The sequence below is a fragment of the Mustela putorius genome, unplaced genomic scaffold, assembly GCF_011764305.1.
Source record: "Mustela putorius furo isolate JIRA1106 unplaced genomic scaffold, ASM1176430v1.1 tig00003911_pilon_pilon_pilon, whole genome shotgun sequence".
Lineage (NCBI taxonomy): Eukaryota > Metazoa > Chordata > Mammalia > Carnivora > Mustelidae > Mustela > Mustela putorius.
The window spans coordinates 4371235-4388441 of NW_025422058.1; the positions used below are offsets into that span (position 1 = coordinate 4371235).

Genomic DNA, 17207 nt, shown 5'->3' on the forward strand with positions numbered 1-17207 from the left:
GAATTACCATCAGAAACAAAGACTTTTAAAACTTATCTTACAAAAAATTATCAAGTTTAGAGAATTTTGTTTGTTTGTGTTATTTTAAGAATTAGAAATGCAAATAAACTGCCGACACAAAGTAGTCTCACAATAAATGGTAGCTCTTTCACTCCCTGCCGTGAACGATCATATGTTTTCGACCTATCACTTACTTGACAGTCATATAAATATTATCAATGAATGAGTGAGTGACTTCAAGGTTAGACCGCTTGCACTCTGTAGCCAAACCCTGGAGTTCGGGATCCTAAGTAAGATATCGGGACGAGAGAAAACTACGGTAATAAGGTTTCCAACTTGCCTATAGTCTTGGACTACAATTCCCAGCATGCAACTAAACTCCGTGTTGCTATGTATCCTGGGAAAGAAGTCTCCAGCTGTCCATTGGCTATGTAGGAGAAGCGCTTGTAGTTTGTGCAAATAACGCGGACTTTAGCGTACGCACGCACGGAGATTGCGCGGATCTCGTCTAAATTATACGGAACTCGTTTTTAGTAGACAGATTTTCAGTACCCAAATCCGGTAGGATTTAAGAACAGTTCTACTTCCGGTAACACCGGAAGCAATTCGAAGATGGCGTCCTCCTCTGTAAACGGACAGGCTATCGCGGACGGGAAAAGTGAGTTTCGTAAGAAAAAGCCGAAGCCGGAGAACCGAGGTAAGTTTGAGCGAGAACTGAAACCTGATTTTTGGATACTGAGTTACAGTTGTTTTCTTTCGCTGGCTGGGGGCTTGCAGTGCTGCCTGAGTGTGTTCTGTGAAGTTGAGTAGCTATCATTGCTGAGGATTGGGGATGATGGCCAGGCCCGCGGGACCGACTGGCAGGTACGGTGCCAGCCACGTGTTCCTAGCCGCTTTCGCTGGAGGCCTTTCATGGTAAAGATGCTGCAGAGTTTGTCTTACGTAAAAGACAATTAAGAAATTGTGGAGGACACCGCCGGACCTTACTCTCGCGGCGGTGGCGGCAAGTCGTTGACAAAATGAGAGATGGAACGGGCTTATTACCGTAGTTTTCTCTCGTCCCGATATCTTACTTAGGACCCCGACCTCCAGGGTTTGGCCACAGAGTGCAAGCGGTCTAACCTTGAAGTCACTCCCTCATTCATTGATAATATTTATATGACGGTCAAGTAAGTGATAGGCTATACCTATGAGTGAGCGCTGATGATAAAGGAGTGGGACAGATAAGGAGAAGGAGCTGTCTGGCGTGTTCTTCACGCTAGTTTGTCCGTTAGTGAAATTTTGGAGTATTTATCATTATGCCTTTTCGTCAAACGGCTAATATATTAGACGGCACGACTCATTCTCTAATGTTCGACTGCCTTACTTTGAAGTTGCCGTCTTTGTAGTGTGGTTTTATACGTTTTCTTCGGTATGAACGACAGGAAGAGAGGATAACGAACTGGCCCAAGACCCGAGTAGTCTTACTGGAAGCGTTGAAAACCTTGGGAAGTATTAAAGGAGTTAGGGAAGTATTAAAGGGGTTCTGTTATTTTTAATTGTGTAGCATAGCAGAGTACAGTCCATGTACAGCTTGAAGAATAAACCCCGCCTGTGAGAAAGGAGCACTTAATACCGTTAGGCAGAAAAAACCCCATACTCCAGACCCTCCTAGGAGCACCTCTCAGATCTTAGTCTTTTCCTTGACAATACATGAGGTAACCATCCTGAATCATTTCGATCTTCTCTTCTCTGCGTCATCTTTACTACCAATCCACAAAGTGGCTTGATTTTGTCAGTTTTTTACTTGTATATGAATGTAAGAGGGCTGTAGACGTTGTTCTTGCTTCTTAGGCTAACGTGTTTTTGTTTTTTTTTTTTCTTCTTGAGTCAATGATACTTGTAGCTGTAGTTTATTCTTTTCATTTGATATTGATGAGATTTCCTTTTATGAATATACACTTATTTATATTCTCATTCTACTGTTGGTGGACATTTGGATTGCTCCCATTGTTTGCTATTATAAACAGTGCTCCTATAAACATCTTTGTGTGTATCTCCTGGTTTGCATGTTAAGAGTTCTCTCCAGATTATGTAAATGGGATTAGATCCATGAAAGTTAGGTTATGTGCAGGTAGTGCTAAATCTCTCCCAAATGGGGTTGTGTCAGTTTATATTTTCACTAGTGGGAATGAGTGAATGAGAATTCTCATTGCTCTACATCCACACCAACCCTTGATAAAATCTGCATTTTGAATTTCTTTGATTTTGGTAGGTATGAAATGGTGTCTGGTGGGGGTTTTAATTGGAACTTTCTTCATTACTAACGCGTAATTAGCTCATTTTGAGCTATTTGCACTTTATTGTGAAACTCCTGTATATTTCTTTTGCTAGGTTTTTTTTTTTTTTTTTAATTTGTAGCTATTGAAGTGTTTAAATTGGTAGAGACTTGGTAAGATATGCATTTTAAGTAATTACAGTTGTAGAATTGGAGGTTTTTTGTTTTTTAAAGGATTTTGAGAAGTGAGTGATGTATGAAGAGTACCTAATTCTCTGTGATTTGAACCAGAAATAACAAAGTAGAAATGTGAGAATAAGACAGAGAAGCAAGTTTACCCGTGGTGGATAACATGAACTACAAAGGCCCTTTTCTCAGACTTAGTGTGCATAAGAATTTCCTGAGAGATTATTAAAACACAGATTCTTGGGGCTCATCCCAGAGATTCAGATTTGATAGGTCTGAGTTGGAGCCCAAGAATTGCATTTTTGCCTAATTCCTACTCTATGCTGATCAGTGCAGGCCTCTGGGTCATATCTTTGAGGAGTACTCAATTAAAGCATAGCTGTTAGATTTAATCTAAAATCTGGGTCCAGGAGTTTTAATAAATGATGTGGGAGATCAATTTATGACCTTGGGAGACATTTTGTTTCACTGAAAGGAGACCTAGACTGAATCACCTTTGTGTCTCCTTAGACAAGTCAGTAATCTTTTTGGACTGAATGTCTTTTATAAAATGGGGAAAATAATACTGGTTCTTCCTACTTCCTTTCACAATTGTCATGATGAAGGTGTATACAGAAATAAGGCATATGAAAACTTTTTGGAAAGTCTAAAACTCTATACCAGTGATTGGTAACTGAAAATATACAGCAGAATATCAGTTTTTAAGCTTTATGTATGTGTGTGTGCACACAAACACAATTATCTATGCATATACACACACGTACACACACACACACAGACTGCAGTTCAGCAAAGTCCAAAATGTTATATTGAAAATACTCATGTAAACAAAATGGTGTTTGGATCTCTAATTCTGATAGTGTAGTGCAATAGAAGTTTTTGGAGTACCCCACTCTCTGTCAGGCATATGTGAATTACTGTGAATCCAAGGAGGGTTCCTGCCCTTCAGGAACTTTGTTTTAGGAGGTGGAAATATATACAGTTAATTTTAATACAGTGTGTTGGTAATAATGACAGAGGCATGTTCTTTGTTGAATAGTCTAAAGAGCATGGGAATTGGAATTACAAGGAACGTTCTGGAAAACATGTAAATGTATGCATATAAGTGTTCAAAAAAGTGTCTGAAAGAAGGATAAAATCTTAACTTGTTAAGTTTCTTCCCCTCTTTAGATGAATCAGAACTCCTCACTGTTCCTGATGGTTGGAAGGAACCAGCTTTTTCCAAAGAAGACAATCCCAGAGGACTCTTGGAGGAGAGTAGTTTTGCAACTTTGTTCCCAAAATATAGGGAAGCTTACTTGAAAGAGTGTTGGCCATTGGTTCAGAAAGCCTTGAATGAACATGTATGCACATTTTATATATTTCTTTGAGATTTTGCTCTTATATCTTTATTTTTAAATAAGTATGCTCATTTTTTTAAAGTGTTAGCATAACTGGCTAATTTGGTTTCTTTGTTTTTGTTTTTAAGAAAAATCTAATTTAGAGAGAGCGCAGGAGTTCCCATGCACATGTGTGATTGGGGAGAGTGGCAGAGGGGGAGGGAGAGAGTGAATCCCAAGCGGACTCTGCGCCGAACTTCAGGTGCTATATGGCACTCTATCTCACAACCCTGAGATCCTGACCTGAGTTGAAATCAGGAGCTGGATGCTTAATCCAGCAGGTTTCCTCGGTATTTTAAACAGCCAGATATAAGCTTTATTCTTTTTTTTTTAAGCTTTTATTTATTTATTCAACAGAATAAGCACAGGTGGCTGTGGGGGGGGGGCAGGAGGGGCAGCAAGAGGGACATGGAGAAGCATGAGCATGCTCCCACTGAGCAGGGAGCCGGATGTGGGGCTTGATCCCAGAACCCTGGGATCATGACTTGAGCCAAAGGCAGACACTTAACCCACTGAGCCACCCAGGCGCCCCTGGAGTTTATTTGTATATTCCACTTATTTTTAATTTCTTGAGTAATAGATAACTTTGAAAAATTCACATACTTTTAGAATTTTAGGGATCTCATGGACTTTCTGAAACTCACCTGTGAACTCCAGGTTTCAGGATGCCTATTCTATTCTGTACTGTGATATTGCCATGTTTCTGTGTAGTTTGAGTTGAAGCATGTTCCTCTATGATTTCTTAATTGTCATCATTTTTTTTAAAGATGTTATTTATTTATTTGACAGAGACACAGTGAGAGAGGGAACGCATGCAGGGGGAGTGGGAGAGGGAGAAGCAGGCTACCTGCTGAGCAGAGAGCCTGATGTGGGGCTTGATCCTATGACCCTGGGATCATGAACTGAGCCGAAGGCAGATGCCTAACACTGAGCCACTCAGGCACCCTCTTAATTTTCATTTTAAATGGAAGATGGGGATGTGGTCAATTTTCCCCTGTATGTTGCTGCTGCCATTTTCCCTAGACGACATATTTGTTTTTGTTTTTCAAACTGTGGATTGAAACTTGTTAGTGGAGTAGGAAGTCCGTTTAGTGGATATAATAAGCCTTTAAAAAAAGATGTGCCCCCAAAATAAATAAGTAGAAAGAAAGAAATAATATATTACATATGGTAAGGATAAGTTTCATTTTTATGAAACTTTTGATTCATTTATATGTGTGTATGTAGGCACTGTGCACACACTAGTAGTGATACAAAGTGTATTCCTCAACTATGCGACTGCTCTGGAGTTGTTTGTGCCTGTTAGGTATTAGGACGGTTCAGCAAACCACAAGCTGTTTTACCTGTGTATTTTTAGACTGGACTCTTGTAAACTCATAGAGATCCATCCTTATGTTGATTTGTTCATTACTCAATACATTGAAATAGTCTTCAGAGTATGCTTTTAGTCAGAAAATGACATTTTAGTTTGCTTTGTTGAAATCTGGTTCTTCCTATTAAGAGTTAATATGTAACTTTCCAGTTATTGCTTCTTTCTGAACATGTGAGAATTTGTTTTTACTTTGTATTTAGCTAATACCAATGAGAAGAAAGTTTGAAAAAGAAAGTCCATCCCTAGGGAGCAGATGGCAGATCAGAGCTGCATCCAGTATAGGTGAACTATATGTAGCTTTACGTTCTTACCCTAGGTCTTAACTGTGGCCTCATTTGTGTTGATAGAGATTTTTTTAAACTGGAAATAATCTTTATTCCAATAAGTACAAAGTATTCTAAAGCCAAGTAAGTATAAATGGTTTCAGTTGCCTGCGTTTCTTAGATTCTTCCAAATATGAAAGTAATCAGGTGTTCATTATTTACATCAACTACTCAGCTTCAAGGAGGAAGTTGATCGAATTACAGCTTAATTTACAGTAATTAATAGTTTGATTAAGTTAAGCTCTATAATTATGTAAAATTGAATTGATTTTTAGACAGTTACGTATTTGCTCTTTCCTTTTCGCAGCATATTAATGCAACCCTGGACCTGATCGAGGGCAGTATGACTGTTTGTACAACAAAGAAGACTTTTGATCCATATATCATCATTAGAGCCAGAGACCTAATAAAACTTTTAGCAAGGAGTGTTTCATTTGAACAGGTAACTTTAGAATTAGGAAAACTTCACTTTATTTGCATCATTAGAAATAACATATATAACACTGCATCCCTCCTTAGAGTTTTCATTTTTCTGCTTTGATTTCATTAACCTGGGCCTTCAAAATAAATGTATTTGTAGAGCATATTAATGAAATATTTTCTTCATTTTTCTAAAAGGCCGTACGAATTCTTCAGGATGATGTTGCGTGTGACATCATTAAAATAGGTTCTTTAGTGAGAAATAAAGAAAGATTTGTAAAAAGAAGACAACGCCTCATTGGTCCCAAAGGATCTACATTGAAGGTACGTTTTATCAGTGGAAAACTTGTGTCTTCCTCTGTCATTTAGTTTTTCAGTGTACTGAATTCCAATTTATTCTTCTGACACAGGCTTTGGAACTCTTAACAAACTGTTATATTATGGTTCAGGGAAACACGGTTTCAGTCATTGGACCTTTTAGTGGCTTAAAAGAGGTGAGAACTATTTACTGTCTTCCATTAATTTTCAGCAGAGAACAAATTAAGTAATTTGGTTATAATAGTTCATTGGATAATACACTGTTTTAACAATTACTGTTTTTTAGAATGTGCTTTGTTTGATTTCCCATTGGTAAAAACTTTGTGCTTTTATTTGAGGGAATCATCACTCCTAGATCCTAACATATTATGGCCAACCTTTGGCAACTGAAGAGGTATCCATTTCCATATTAGAAGGTCTGCACATCATCCTTCTTTCCACTACAGATTTTAAATGGTTATTTAAGATTTTAGTCTGTAGTACATGTGGGAAATACGTAGTTACATGTGCACAAGTGATGAGAGAATTAAATGGTGATTTGCAGTAACCTATATAAACCAGTAGAGGTCAGATTCTGAAAATGTCTTTCGTTTGAAAATCTGTGTAACAGTTACAGTTTCTGTTAACTGCTTTGGTTGTCTGGATCTGGCTGCAAGGTCTTATTTCATTTCCAGGACCTATAATAGCAGTTCTCTTGGACCTCTTTCTCATAAGTTATCTGCCCTTTTCTCCTGTGGCAATAATAACATATATATAGAATACCCTACAGTTTTGTAAAGTCTAAATATATTATTTAATTTTCACAGGAGAGCCTTGAAGTAGTTTTATTTCCATACTACAGATGAGAAGGCTGGAACAGGACATTAGGTGACTTTCCCCTATCAAGTGGCATTCCCATTATTTGAGCACTTATTTTCTGACCTTAAATCTAGCTGCCTTCTCCCTAAATTCCACACTTCCAAAACGTTTTTATTTTAGTTCTGTATGTTATATTTTAGCAGTAAAGTTGAGAAACTTCATTGCATCCAAGAGAGATTGACTATTAACAAAAGATCTAAAAGTCACTCAAAGCAATTGAAGTAACTACTATATTCATTTGGGTAGTCCTTGCCCGGTTCGTTTATTAATCCCCTTCCACTTAGTTCATTAAAATCTTTGTAAGTGACTAATTCATTTTTCTTTGCAAATTTCAGGTTCGAAAAGTAGTTCTAGATACTATGAAGAATATTCATCCAATTTATAACATTAAAGTGAGTTAATTATATATTACTATAACAGTGGTTGTCAGACTTCTTTTAGCTACAGAAATATTTCCTTTCTTGAAATTAAATCTTTTACGGAAGCCAAATGCACCAAACAGATAAAGCAGAAGTATTTAGGGTAAATTAGAGGTAGAGTTCAGCCCACTGAACTCTACCCTAGTCCTGTAGTTACATCCTTGGAGATGTAAGTCTCTGTGGTGTGCAGTCTGAAAACTATTGAAAGGGGATCTTAGAATGTACGACATAGTTCTAATACAAAGGAAATAAGCTTTATAGAGTTGGTCGTAGAAGGCAATGATCGAGTTTTCTTGGATGATAGGCCTATTACTATATTTAAAGATGTGATCTTTCAGAATTGGGCTTTTTTATGTTAAATTGATTGAATATATCAGATTGTATTAAAACTTTTTAAATTTAATGCTCAAATTATAAACTTTTTGAGAGATCTGTTATATCACTGTGTGCATGGCATTCATGATTACACTTAGAAATGTAATCATGCTGTGATGAGCTATTTTGTGAGGGGTATTTTTTAAGCAGTCCCCTTAAATTGGATGAAGTTACAGAGTCACTCATAGATTGGGGTGAAAGAGTGGTTTTGAGTTGCTGTGGGACATTAGAAATAAAGAGAGCTTGTCTTATAGCTGATGTTTGGTTTGCATCCTTTGATGTTCCATTGTGTGCAAAACTCAAATGGAGTGGGAGAGTTGTGAGAATATTGGTTTTATCTGATAGAAGAATGTGTGTTTGTTTTCTTTCCCTGTGATAAAGTACTATGAAAAACTTCCTGCTTTCAGGGAACATTGCTAATTAAGAACTCTCCTGCTCCTATTAAGTTGAGTTTTAATAGTTTTAATGAACTAATGGATGAAAAGCTGAATTAGTCTCATCTCAATTCTCATTTCAATTTATTTGAACAGTTCTGCATTTCTTTTTTTTTTTTAAATTAATTTATTTATTTTTATTTTGAGAGAGAGAGAGCGTGTGCGCATGGGAGCAGGGGGAAGAAGAAGCAAACTTCCTGCTGAGCAGGGACATTCCCCCCCACCCCACTCTGGGGCTCCATCCTAGAGTCCTGGGATCATGATCTGAGCTGAAGGCAGATACTTAACTGACTGAGCTCCCAGAAGTTCTGCATTTAATCTAAATTTCTAATGGTTTTCTGGTGCTTAATTTGAGATTACTATTTTTTTATGGAACTGTTTTGCTCCTACTGAGGAGATTAAGAACTACTCGAGGTTTTTTTGTTTTTGTTTTTGTTTTTCAATATTTAATTTATTTATTTGACAGCACAAGTAAGGAGAGCAGTAGGCAGAGGGAGAAGCAAGCTCACTGCTAAGCAAGGAGCCCACTGTGGGGCTCGATCCCAGGACACTAGGATCATGACCTGAGCTGAAGGCAGATGCTTAACTGACTAAGCCAGCCAGGTGCCCCAAGAAATACTCATCATTTTAACTTAATTATATATAGGAACAATATTTATCTTAAAAATTCTTACTTTGTTCATATTAAAAATTCTTACTTTGTTCATATATACCCATGACTAAAGACCTTAATGATCAAACGAGAGTTGGCAAAAGATTCTGAATTAAGATCACAAAGTTGGGAAAGATTTTTGCCACAGTTCAAGCACAAGAATGTGAATAAACGCAAGGAACCAAAGAAAAAAACTGTCAAGAAAGAGTACACACCATTCCCACCACCACAACCAGAAAGTCAGGTCAGTTTTTAATGTTGAATTTCTTTATATGAGGGGGAAACCATTTTAATCTGTTTTGTCAGAAACTTTATGGAGAGTAATTTAGGTAGACTCTGTGTGTGTGTACAGGTATGACATTTAACTAAAGTTAAATGTAAATAGGCTTATTTTGAGCTAAGTTTGTGGGCGTGGAGAGTGGGGGCTTCATTGTAGGAGTGTAAACTATGTCTAGGTGGTTGCTGTCAGTTGTGCCCTTGCAGCCACAGTACCTGTTCTGTAGATAAAAAAGATTTAACATTTTAACCCTTAATGGTCTCACTCTGCTTTAGCATTTTCCTGTGACTGTGTGCCATGTGACTGCTCTAGTTTTGAAATCTTAAATTCTTACGTCCGTCCTTTTTCTAAATTACAATGCTCTCATTTTATTACCTGTTTTCTGGCTTCATTCTTTTCCCCCTGCCCCAATTTCCTTTTCTCTCTTGTCCATCACTGTTTTCTTTTATGCTGCCTTTTCCTTCTTTTCGTACTTGTCCAGCAAAATTGTCAAACTTGATCAGTCCTAAAATTTGACTTCTTTCCCAGAATGTAGTAAACATAGCTGGAGAAAGTCTTATCTTTGGACTAAATCCACTGTTTCATGTTTCCAACTTCAGATAATTCTCTGTGTCTTCTTAGTTGTCTTTTTTTTTTTTTTTTTTTTTTTTTTTAAGATTTTATTTATTTGATGGTGGGAGCACACAAGCAGGGGAACAGCAGGCAGAGGGAGAAGCAAGCTCCCCGCTACTCAGCGGGAGCCCAACATGGGGCTCATTCCCAGGACCCTGGGATCATAACCTGAGCGGAAGGAAGGCAGACCCTTAAGCCACTCAGCCACCCAGGCGCCCCTATTCTCTTAATTCTTAAAGCACCCTCTCACTCCTAGCAGATGACATTGCTTTTTATTTTACGGAAATATTTAAGACCATCAAGTGAGAATTTCTTCAGCTTCCTTTTCTCTCACCTATAATTTTTTATTCCCACCTGAACCAATTTTTTCTTTACCTGTTCTTTGAGTTCTGTCTTTGCCTGTCTCCTGAGGGGTCTTACTTTATGATTCCCTCCCTTGGCTGTATCTTAAAGTCTTTCCTTTCTACTGATGCTTTGTTGTCAGCATGTAAACACATCCCTTTCAGTGTACTGTCTTCTCCACAGCCCTGTATTTGGAGTTTGAATTTCAGAGGTTTGATGAAGGGTCAGAGGGGAAAAAGAAATAATGATCATGGTGATAAAACAATGGAAATGTTTGTTCATGAGGTCTGTTCTGTAAAGGGAAGCAAACAGAGGAACTGCTGTTGGGGGAAAGTAGGTTTTATTTACGCAGCTGTCATGTCATTTCATAACACTTGCTATACATCTTATGGCCTGTCCTGTAGTTAGGAATTATCATGTCTTTCTTCCCTATGACTAAGCTTTTTTAAATAGTGATGTCTCAGTTGACTTACTCTGCCACTTACTTGCTTCGTGACTGGCAATTTATTTAGCCTATCCATGCCTCAGTTTCCCTCTACATAAAATGGAGATGATAAAAACATCTGAGGACTGTTAATGAGGATTAAGTGATTAGCAATTGTAAAGAGCTTAGTAACTATTAAGAGTAACTATTAAGAGTTTAACTGCCTTAGATACAATAATGTGTTAATGTAAGATAAATCAGTTCTATCTTGATGAAAAAGCTAGTGCTTTCTCTAATTAGCTTTGAATTAGTCACCAAATCCAAACAATTCTTTTCAGTTTGCATGCCATTACTTTATTCCAAGCATTTATCTCTTCTTTCTTCTGTACCTTTTAGACGCTGCTTTGGTCTCCTCATTTCTCTCAGAAACCTGCAGTCATTTCTAAATCATAGCCCACCCTCTTCATGTGGCATCCAAGTTTCTTCAAGCTTACCCCAGATAATCTTTCCAGTTTGCTCACACCTTTGTGAATCATTGATCTTCTGTCCCATCTAGAACCGCCTGCTGTGTATTTCATGAACACATCACCTTCTTTCCTACCTCCATGCTTTTTTGCTTGTATTCTCTTCAGCTTAGAGCACATCTTCTTTTTATGTCACTACCTTTATGAATTGACCATAGATTTTTGATCTCACTCTCTTTACCTCAAGGACATTGTGCCTTTCTCAGGGAATGACTTCTCATTTACCTTGTTTCTGATATAATTGTAAATTCTGATTTTAACAGATTGATAAAGAATTGGCTAGTGGTGAATATTTTCTGAAGGCAAGTCAAAAGAAGCGACAGAAAATGGAAGCCATAAAGGTAAGACTGTAGTTCACAACATTGATAACACAATTCATAGAAACTTGAATTCCTACTTAACGATAAATTGTATTAACGTATTTCTTATTAATAATCCAGGCTAAACAAGCAGAAGCTCTTAGTAAGAGACAAGAGGAAAGAAACAAAGCTTTTATTCCACCTAAAGAAAAACCTGTTGTGAAACCAAAGGAAGGTAAATGCTTGTTCTCCATTTATTGGATTAGTATTAAAGTCTTGCTGAAAAGTAAACCCAATAGGGAATTTTTCTGAATCTCTTTGAGTGTTAACTAAAGACATAACCGTATCTTTCATCAGTTCTGTTGACATACCATTGATCACAATCCTAGGGACGAGACCACTGAGGTGTTATATAATTTATTAGCAGCTAAGGACTAAGAGTGTCCTGGATTGACAGTCCTCTCCTGACCTCTGATTGTACTGGAGTAGGACTCTGTTGTGAGAGCTATAAACTAGAGCAGTGAATCTTCTGTAGATTTAGAAGTAACTAAAGCAGTGAGATGCTGAGCTCTGTTGTCATACCTCTCAGAAAGAGCTTATCAGAGGTTATGCTTTTCTTCTCTTATGTGATCTGTGGCTTAAAGTTTGATTCCTGTATTGTTATGATGGATTTCTGATCACCTTGGGCTAAAAGGACACTATCAAAATAACAAGGTCTTAGGACCTATTAAAAAGGTAGTGTGTAGCAGCTGGGTGAGCTCAGCTGGTTAAGTGGCCAATTCTTGGTTTTGGCTCAGGTCATGATCTCGGGGTCCTGGGATTGAGCCCTGTGGCAGGCTTTGTCTTCAGCCAGGAGTCCTGTATTCAGCCAGGAGTCCACTAGAGGATTTTCTTCTCCCTCTGCCTCTCGCTCCTCGAGTGCTCCAAGATTTAAAAAAAAAAAAAAAAAAAAAAAGTTTTGTGTCTTTCCTTTTCTATTCCTAGCCTCATTTGATTCACCCTTTCCTCTTTTTCTTTCCCACTAGTAACACTTGTACTCTTCCTGAAACAATTCTCCAGAGTAGCCAGTGACACAGTGAGGGGAGGGAAGTCACTGGCATCATTGTACCTGACTTACTGGTTAAAACCAGATATAACATTGCTATTTTAATATCCTATATTAATTATATCAGTGTTAGTAGCTCTAAAAATAGTCTGTGTTTCAGTGTAGATCATTGCTTATGTAAAAATTAAAAATGTCATAAGCATTATAATTTCCAGTTTACTCAGCCTGTGAGTTTTACTTAGGTCATTTAGTAGCCATTTTAATCTCTCTTTATAATGATTAGAAATGTAGCTATTTCATGATAGTAAAAGCTTTGCATCTCTACTCAAGTTGCTGGGAAGTTTGATGTCTTATCTTGGGATTCTCCTATGCTCTGAATACTGCTTTTTAAATTATGAGAAAAACCTACATTTTTTTCTCCTTTTTTCTTTGTTGTTCAAGGTTTTGGCATTGATTCCATGATTGGATTCTGTTAGGAGGATCTCCAAATACTCTCAGATCATTGTCTTTATTACCAAAACCTTGTTAAATAAAAGTACTACTAGCCATTCATTGAACTAATAATTAGAAAACTTCATTTTTAAGGTTTTTTTTTTTTTTAAGATTTTATTCATTTGAGAGAGAGAGAGCATGAACAGTGGGGGAAGGATGGGGGTGAGGGAGAAGCAGACTTGCTGCTGAGCAGGGCGCCTGATGTGGGGCTCCATCCCAGAACCCTGAGATCATGACCCAACCCAAAGGCAGACACCTAACTGATTGAGCCACCCAGGTGCCTCTATTTTTAAGTTTTTATGTGTGGTGTTAGATGAAGTAGAGTTTGACCTAAAGCTTAATGACTAGTTAATTAAAATTATGGAAGCTAGAAGGGCTACATTTTAATATTATTCATGAAATTTTAAGTCATTTTAATGGGCAGAATGGAAAATTGGCATATTAATGAGTACTGTTAAGTTCTAAAATATGGATAAGAATATAAGCAAAACTAATCTCAAGTGCAATTTAAAGGAAGAAATTAAGTTTTAATATTGTTGAATTCAGTAATTAGTTTAAAAGCTAAACTATAATGCCATTTTCATGTGTACTTTCACTAATATATTTTTAAAGTACTTTATCATTTGTTTTCTCTTAAATGTCTAACTTTAGACAGTTGTTTTATATTTTAGGCATGTGTTTTATATCTTAAAACATGACCTTTCACCTGTACTTTGAAATTATTGTACCAAATACATACTCTCTATGTTTTATATGGTAAAACCTAAAGAATTACATATATCATTTTTAATTTGTCTAGCTTCTACTGAAAATAAAATTGATGTGGCCGCCATCAAGGAAAAGGTTAAGAAAGCAAAGAATAAGAAACTGGGAGCTCTTTCAGCTGAAGAAGTTAAGCTTAAAATGGAAGCAGATGAAAAAAAAAAGAAGAAAAAAAAGTAACATTAAAAAAAAACCCTGGATGAGAACTCTTTAAGCTGTCTCCTTTTGTAAAGGATTTTGAGATACTAGGGCATTAGTAGCCTATGTGTGAGAAGGAATACTCTGATCACATTTTTCTGAGTTTGTGTCATTCATCAAAACTGTTTATATAAATATAAATATTCTTTATAAATATAAATTATTGTATTTTCTGTGTGTTTTTTAAAAGCTTTGTGCTAGAAAGTAGTATATATGCACCTTGTATATATTGTACCTAATCTGTTTTGGCATGTTTGGCCTAAACATGACTTTGGTGTAATTTTTAGGTTGTTTTATATAAAGATTTTCCAGATGTGACTATTGTAATTATCCATCAAATCCAGTGCTTGATGCCACTGGTTAGTCTTTAGATAGAATCATGTCCCATCGTTCGGTTTTGAGTAAAATAAATGCAGACTTTGCAGTGCTCTTTCTAATGCTAACAAGTAAACATTTGGGCTTATTTCTTTTTATAATCTCATTTTACATTATGTTTAAACAACCCATAAGCAAAAAAAGCAAGGCCTCTTAAATCCCTTAATCACTCTTCTGAGTCTGGGAAAATGGTAAACCAAAGACCTCAGATTGCAAGAGAGTGGGGAAAGCCAGATGTTTAGAATTTAAGCAGCATGCACAAGTTATGTAGAAATGTTTTTACTAATGAGGGCCAGTGGAGTACTTCAAATTACCTGAATCGAGCACATTCATTTTGTAGTTTTAGAAGCTAAGACACACGGAGGCTGGGTACCTTACAGAAGGTCACAGCTGTGGTAGCCTGAAAACAAAGGTTATTCATAGAAAAGTGGAAAGTAAAAATGAGTTTATTCTAGAGGTAGGAAGTTGAACAGTTTTTTTCTTTTTATAAAGGGTTTAGTGCAACAATGTATTTTTTTCTGAAATGTTTTAAAATTAGAAATAAGAACTATATACCCAACTGTTAATTAAAAAACAACAACAACAACATGTGAATGAATTGTGTTTTTTGTGGATTTTATTAGTTCGGAAGAATTAAGTGAGGGTATTTGTGCTTGACCCAAAGGATCATTATAGCACTCAGTATTAGGATTGGTGGACTAACAATGAGAAAGAGAGATAGGTATCTGTTGCGTAAAGATATTGGCCAATCAGGATGCACAATCGAGTAGTAATCTGTGAAACAAACATAAAATATCCTTAATTGTTGTTTCTCAGAATGCAGTAACGTAATTCACATAGATCTTAATGGAGCAATGATTTATGTACATACCTGTGACTTTGTCTCGCTTTAGGTTAGCTGTAAAGTAGGAAGAAAGAAAAAAATTTGTACTGGTGAGGCTTTATTTTATTTTGCTTAAAAAAGCTAAGTCTCTAATTATGACCATTAACTTGATTTTAGTTTCTTATAATGTTTTTCAAACATTGGTTATTAAATATTTTTTGTACTATATTAATGTGGCATTTTTAAATTGACCTTCTATATAAGCTTTTTGCATACTATTACTGTAAGTGGAAAATAATTTCATATGCCTTAACTAGCAGATAATAAATACAATTAAAATAACAAACTATTAGAATTTAAAAATAAAAATAATTGTTAGTAACAATCAACGTGAGCAATATATTAACATATTTTCCTGGAAATAAGTTCCTCTCTGTGAAGAGCAATACTGTTAATGATCAGTCAGTAATAAAGAGACCATGACCTCTCTCTTAAAGGGATTTGGTTTGCATCATGTCATAATTCCTCTCTTTTCACTGAGATTTATTCAGATTTTGACATTCAGAACAGTAGGTAGGAAATTCTACATCTTCCTTAGCCTTCTTGATACTTTTTTAATCAAATAGATACCCTTTCTACATCAGTGCTTGGCGAGCTGCTGCGGAGTTCTGTAGTGGAGTCCAGCAAGGACATGGCCGGGGTGTTTGTGAGCAGCACTGATCATCAAACCTGTGACTAGGCTTTGCAGTGAATTACCAGGAAGCTGCTGATACTTTAACTTTTTTGCAGTTATACCATGAAATCAAGAATGTGCTGTGCTTGTTACACTTTTTCTTACATAGACATTTTTTTCAATGATAAGTATTCAGTTCTTGAATATTTAAATAAATGTACATTCTTGCACTAGCTAAAGTCATCCCATGTATCATTAACATATCCAGCACATTATGCAAAACCATCCTGATTTGACCTCCATGGGTATTTACTGAACATGCCAACAGTACCTAAAGCACCAGAAGGGAAGTTTTTCCTCCAATATTTGAGAGATAGAATCTGTTAAAAGCTCTTTACCCTCATGCACACTAGTGTGTTTGCCTACATTTTTCTTAAGGGCCCAGGGGCTTTTCATTACTGATTCACGGCCTTCATTTTCTCAGTTTTTAGGCCATTTAAAGCTCGTTTCCAAGATTAAAAGCTAAAACTCGAGGAACTTTCTTCTGTCATTGTGAAGTTGTTATTACCATCTAGATTTCTAAAGAAGAGTATTTTTTAAGGAAACAGTGCTTCAAACTAGTGCTTTTTTTGCCAGCCAGACTAGGGTATAAGAAAATTAGGCATAATTCCTACCTGTTTGGAATTCAGATTCCAGTGGGAAAGATATCTAACCAGTGGCAATAATTACTTGTTAAATAATTAAAAATAATTGTCTCAGTTTTCACCATGGGTTTTTAAAGAAGCATGAGGTTTGTTCACGGGCATAAAAACGTGACAAAGTTTGGGCATAAAACACTCAACATTTGGAGTACAGGAAGGATGAATTTGTGGATAATAGTTAATATTTATTGAGTGCTACTGTATGCCAGTTTCTTGTTCTAAATAGAAGTATTTTCCTTTTTTCTTGATCTGTTTCATCAAACCTGTGAAGAGATAACTGCCATCTACACTTTATTATTGAGGAAATCAATTCAAACAGTTGCCCAAGGTCACAGTGGTGGAACCCGGTCATACTCTTTCAAAAATGTGTGGTTTTCACTCCTATATTATACTTCCTAACTTGGGAAAAATAATACGCTTTATAGTATTGTAGCAACATAAAAAAATTCAGTTAATATGTTGAAACTCTGGGAAGGGATTCATTGCATAGTGGCTACACATTAACAAAGCTGAGGTGAATGATTGAACCAGCGGAGAAATGACCACTCAAAGAGCGGATCAAAAAAGTGGCTATACCTGGAGTGAAGATGAGAAATCAGTGTTCACAAATCAGGAGTTTTTTTGATCTTGCTGAAATTAACAAATCCTGGGTCTACAGTTTGAATTC

At 36.5% G+C, this 17207-nt stretch overlaps 2 protein-coding genes across 4 annotated transcripts in view; one reads left to right on the forward strand and one right to left on the reverse strand.

Moving 5' to 3' along the window:
- The first annotated feature begins 539 nt into the window (after window positions 1-539).
- KRR1 (KRR1 small subunit processome component homolog) lies at window positions 540-16072 on the forward strand. Its single transcript, XM_004752390.3, has 10 exons — window positions 540-697; window positions 3614-3786; window positions 5825-5959; window positions 6136-6261; window positions 6348-6431; window positions 7449-7505; window positions 9067-9237; window positions 11436-11513; window positions 11613-11706; window positions 13808-16072. Exons 1-10 carry the CDS (start codon window positions 613-615, stop codon window positions 13948-13950), a joined length of 1146 nt encoding a protein of 381 aa, XP_004752447.1. The 5' UTR covers window positions 540-612; the 3' UTR covers window positions 13951-16072.
- GLIPR1 (GLI pathogenesis related 1) overlaps window positions 14938-17207 on the reverse strand; it is a 45274-nt gene continuing 43004 nt past the window's right edge. For all 3 annotated transcript variants that reach the window (XM_045069094.1, XM_013056044.2, XM_013056045.2), the window contains 2 exons: window positions 15215-15241; window positions 14938-15117 (listed from right to left, as the gene is read on the reverse strand). In XM_045069094.1, the coding sequence (XP_044925029.1) occupies window positions 14963-15117; window positions 15215-15241 (182 nt within the window). In that variant the 3' untranslated portion in view covers window positions 14938-14962. The remainder of the gene's footprint in view (window positions 15118-15214; window positions 15242-17207) is intronic.

Coding starts and splice junctions, on each gene's coding strand:
- KRR1 (XM_004752390.3), top strand. CDS start 613: ATGGCGTCCTCCTCTGTAAACGGACAGGCTATCGCGGACGGGAAAAGT. Junction 698..3,613: donor GCCGAAGCCGGAGAACCGAG/GTAAGTTTGAGC, acceptor TCCCCTCTTTAG/ATGAATCAGAACTCCTCACT. Junction 6,432..7,448: donor CTTTTAGTGGCTTAAAAGAG/GTGAGAACTATT, acceptor TGCAAATTTCAG/GTTCGAAAAGTAGTTCTAGA.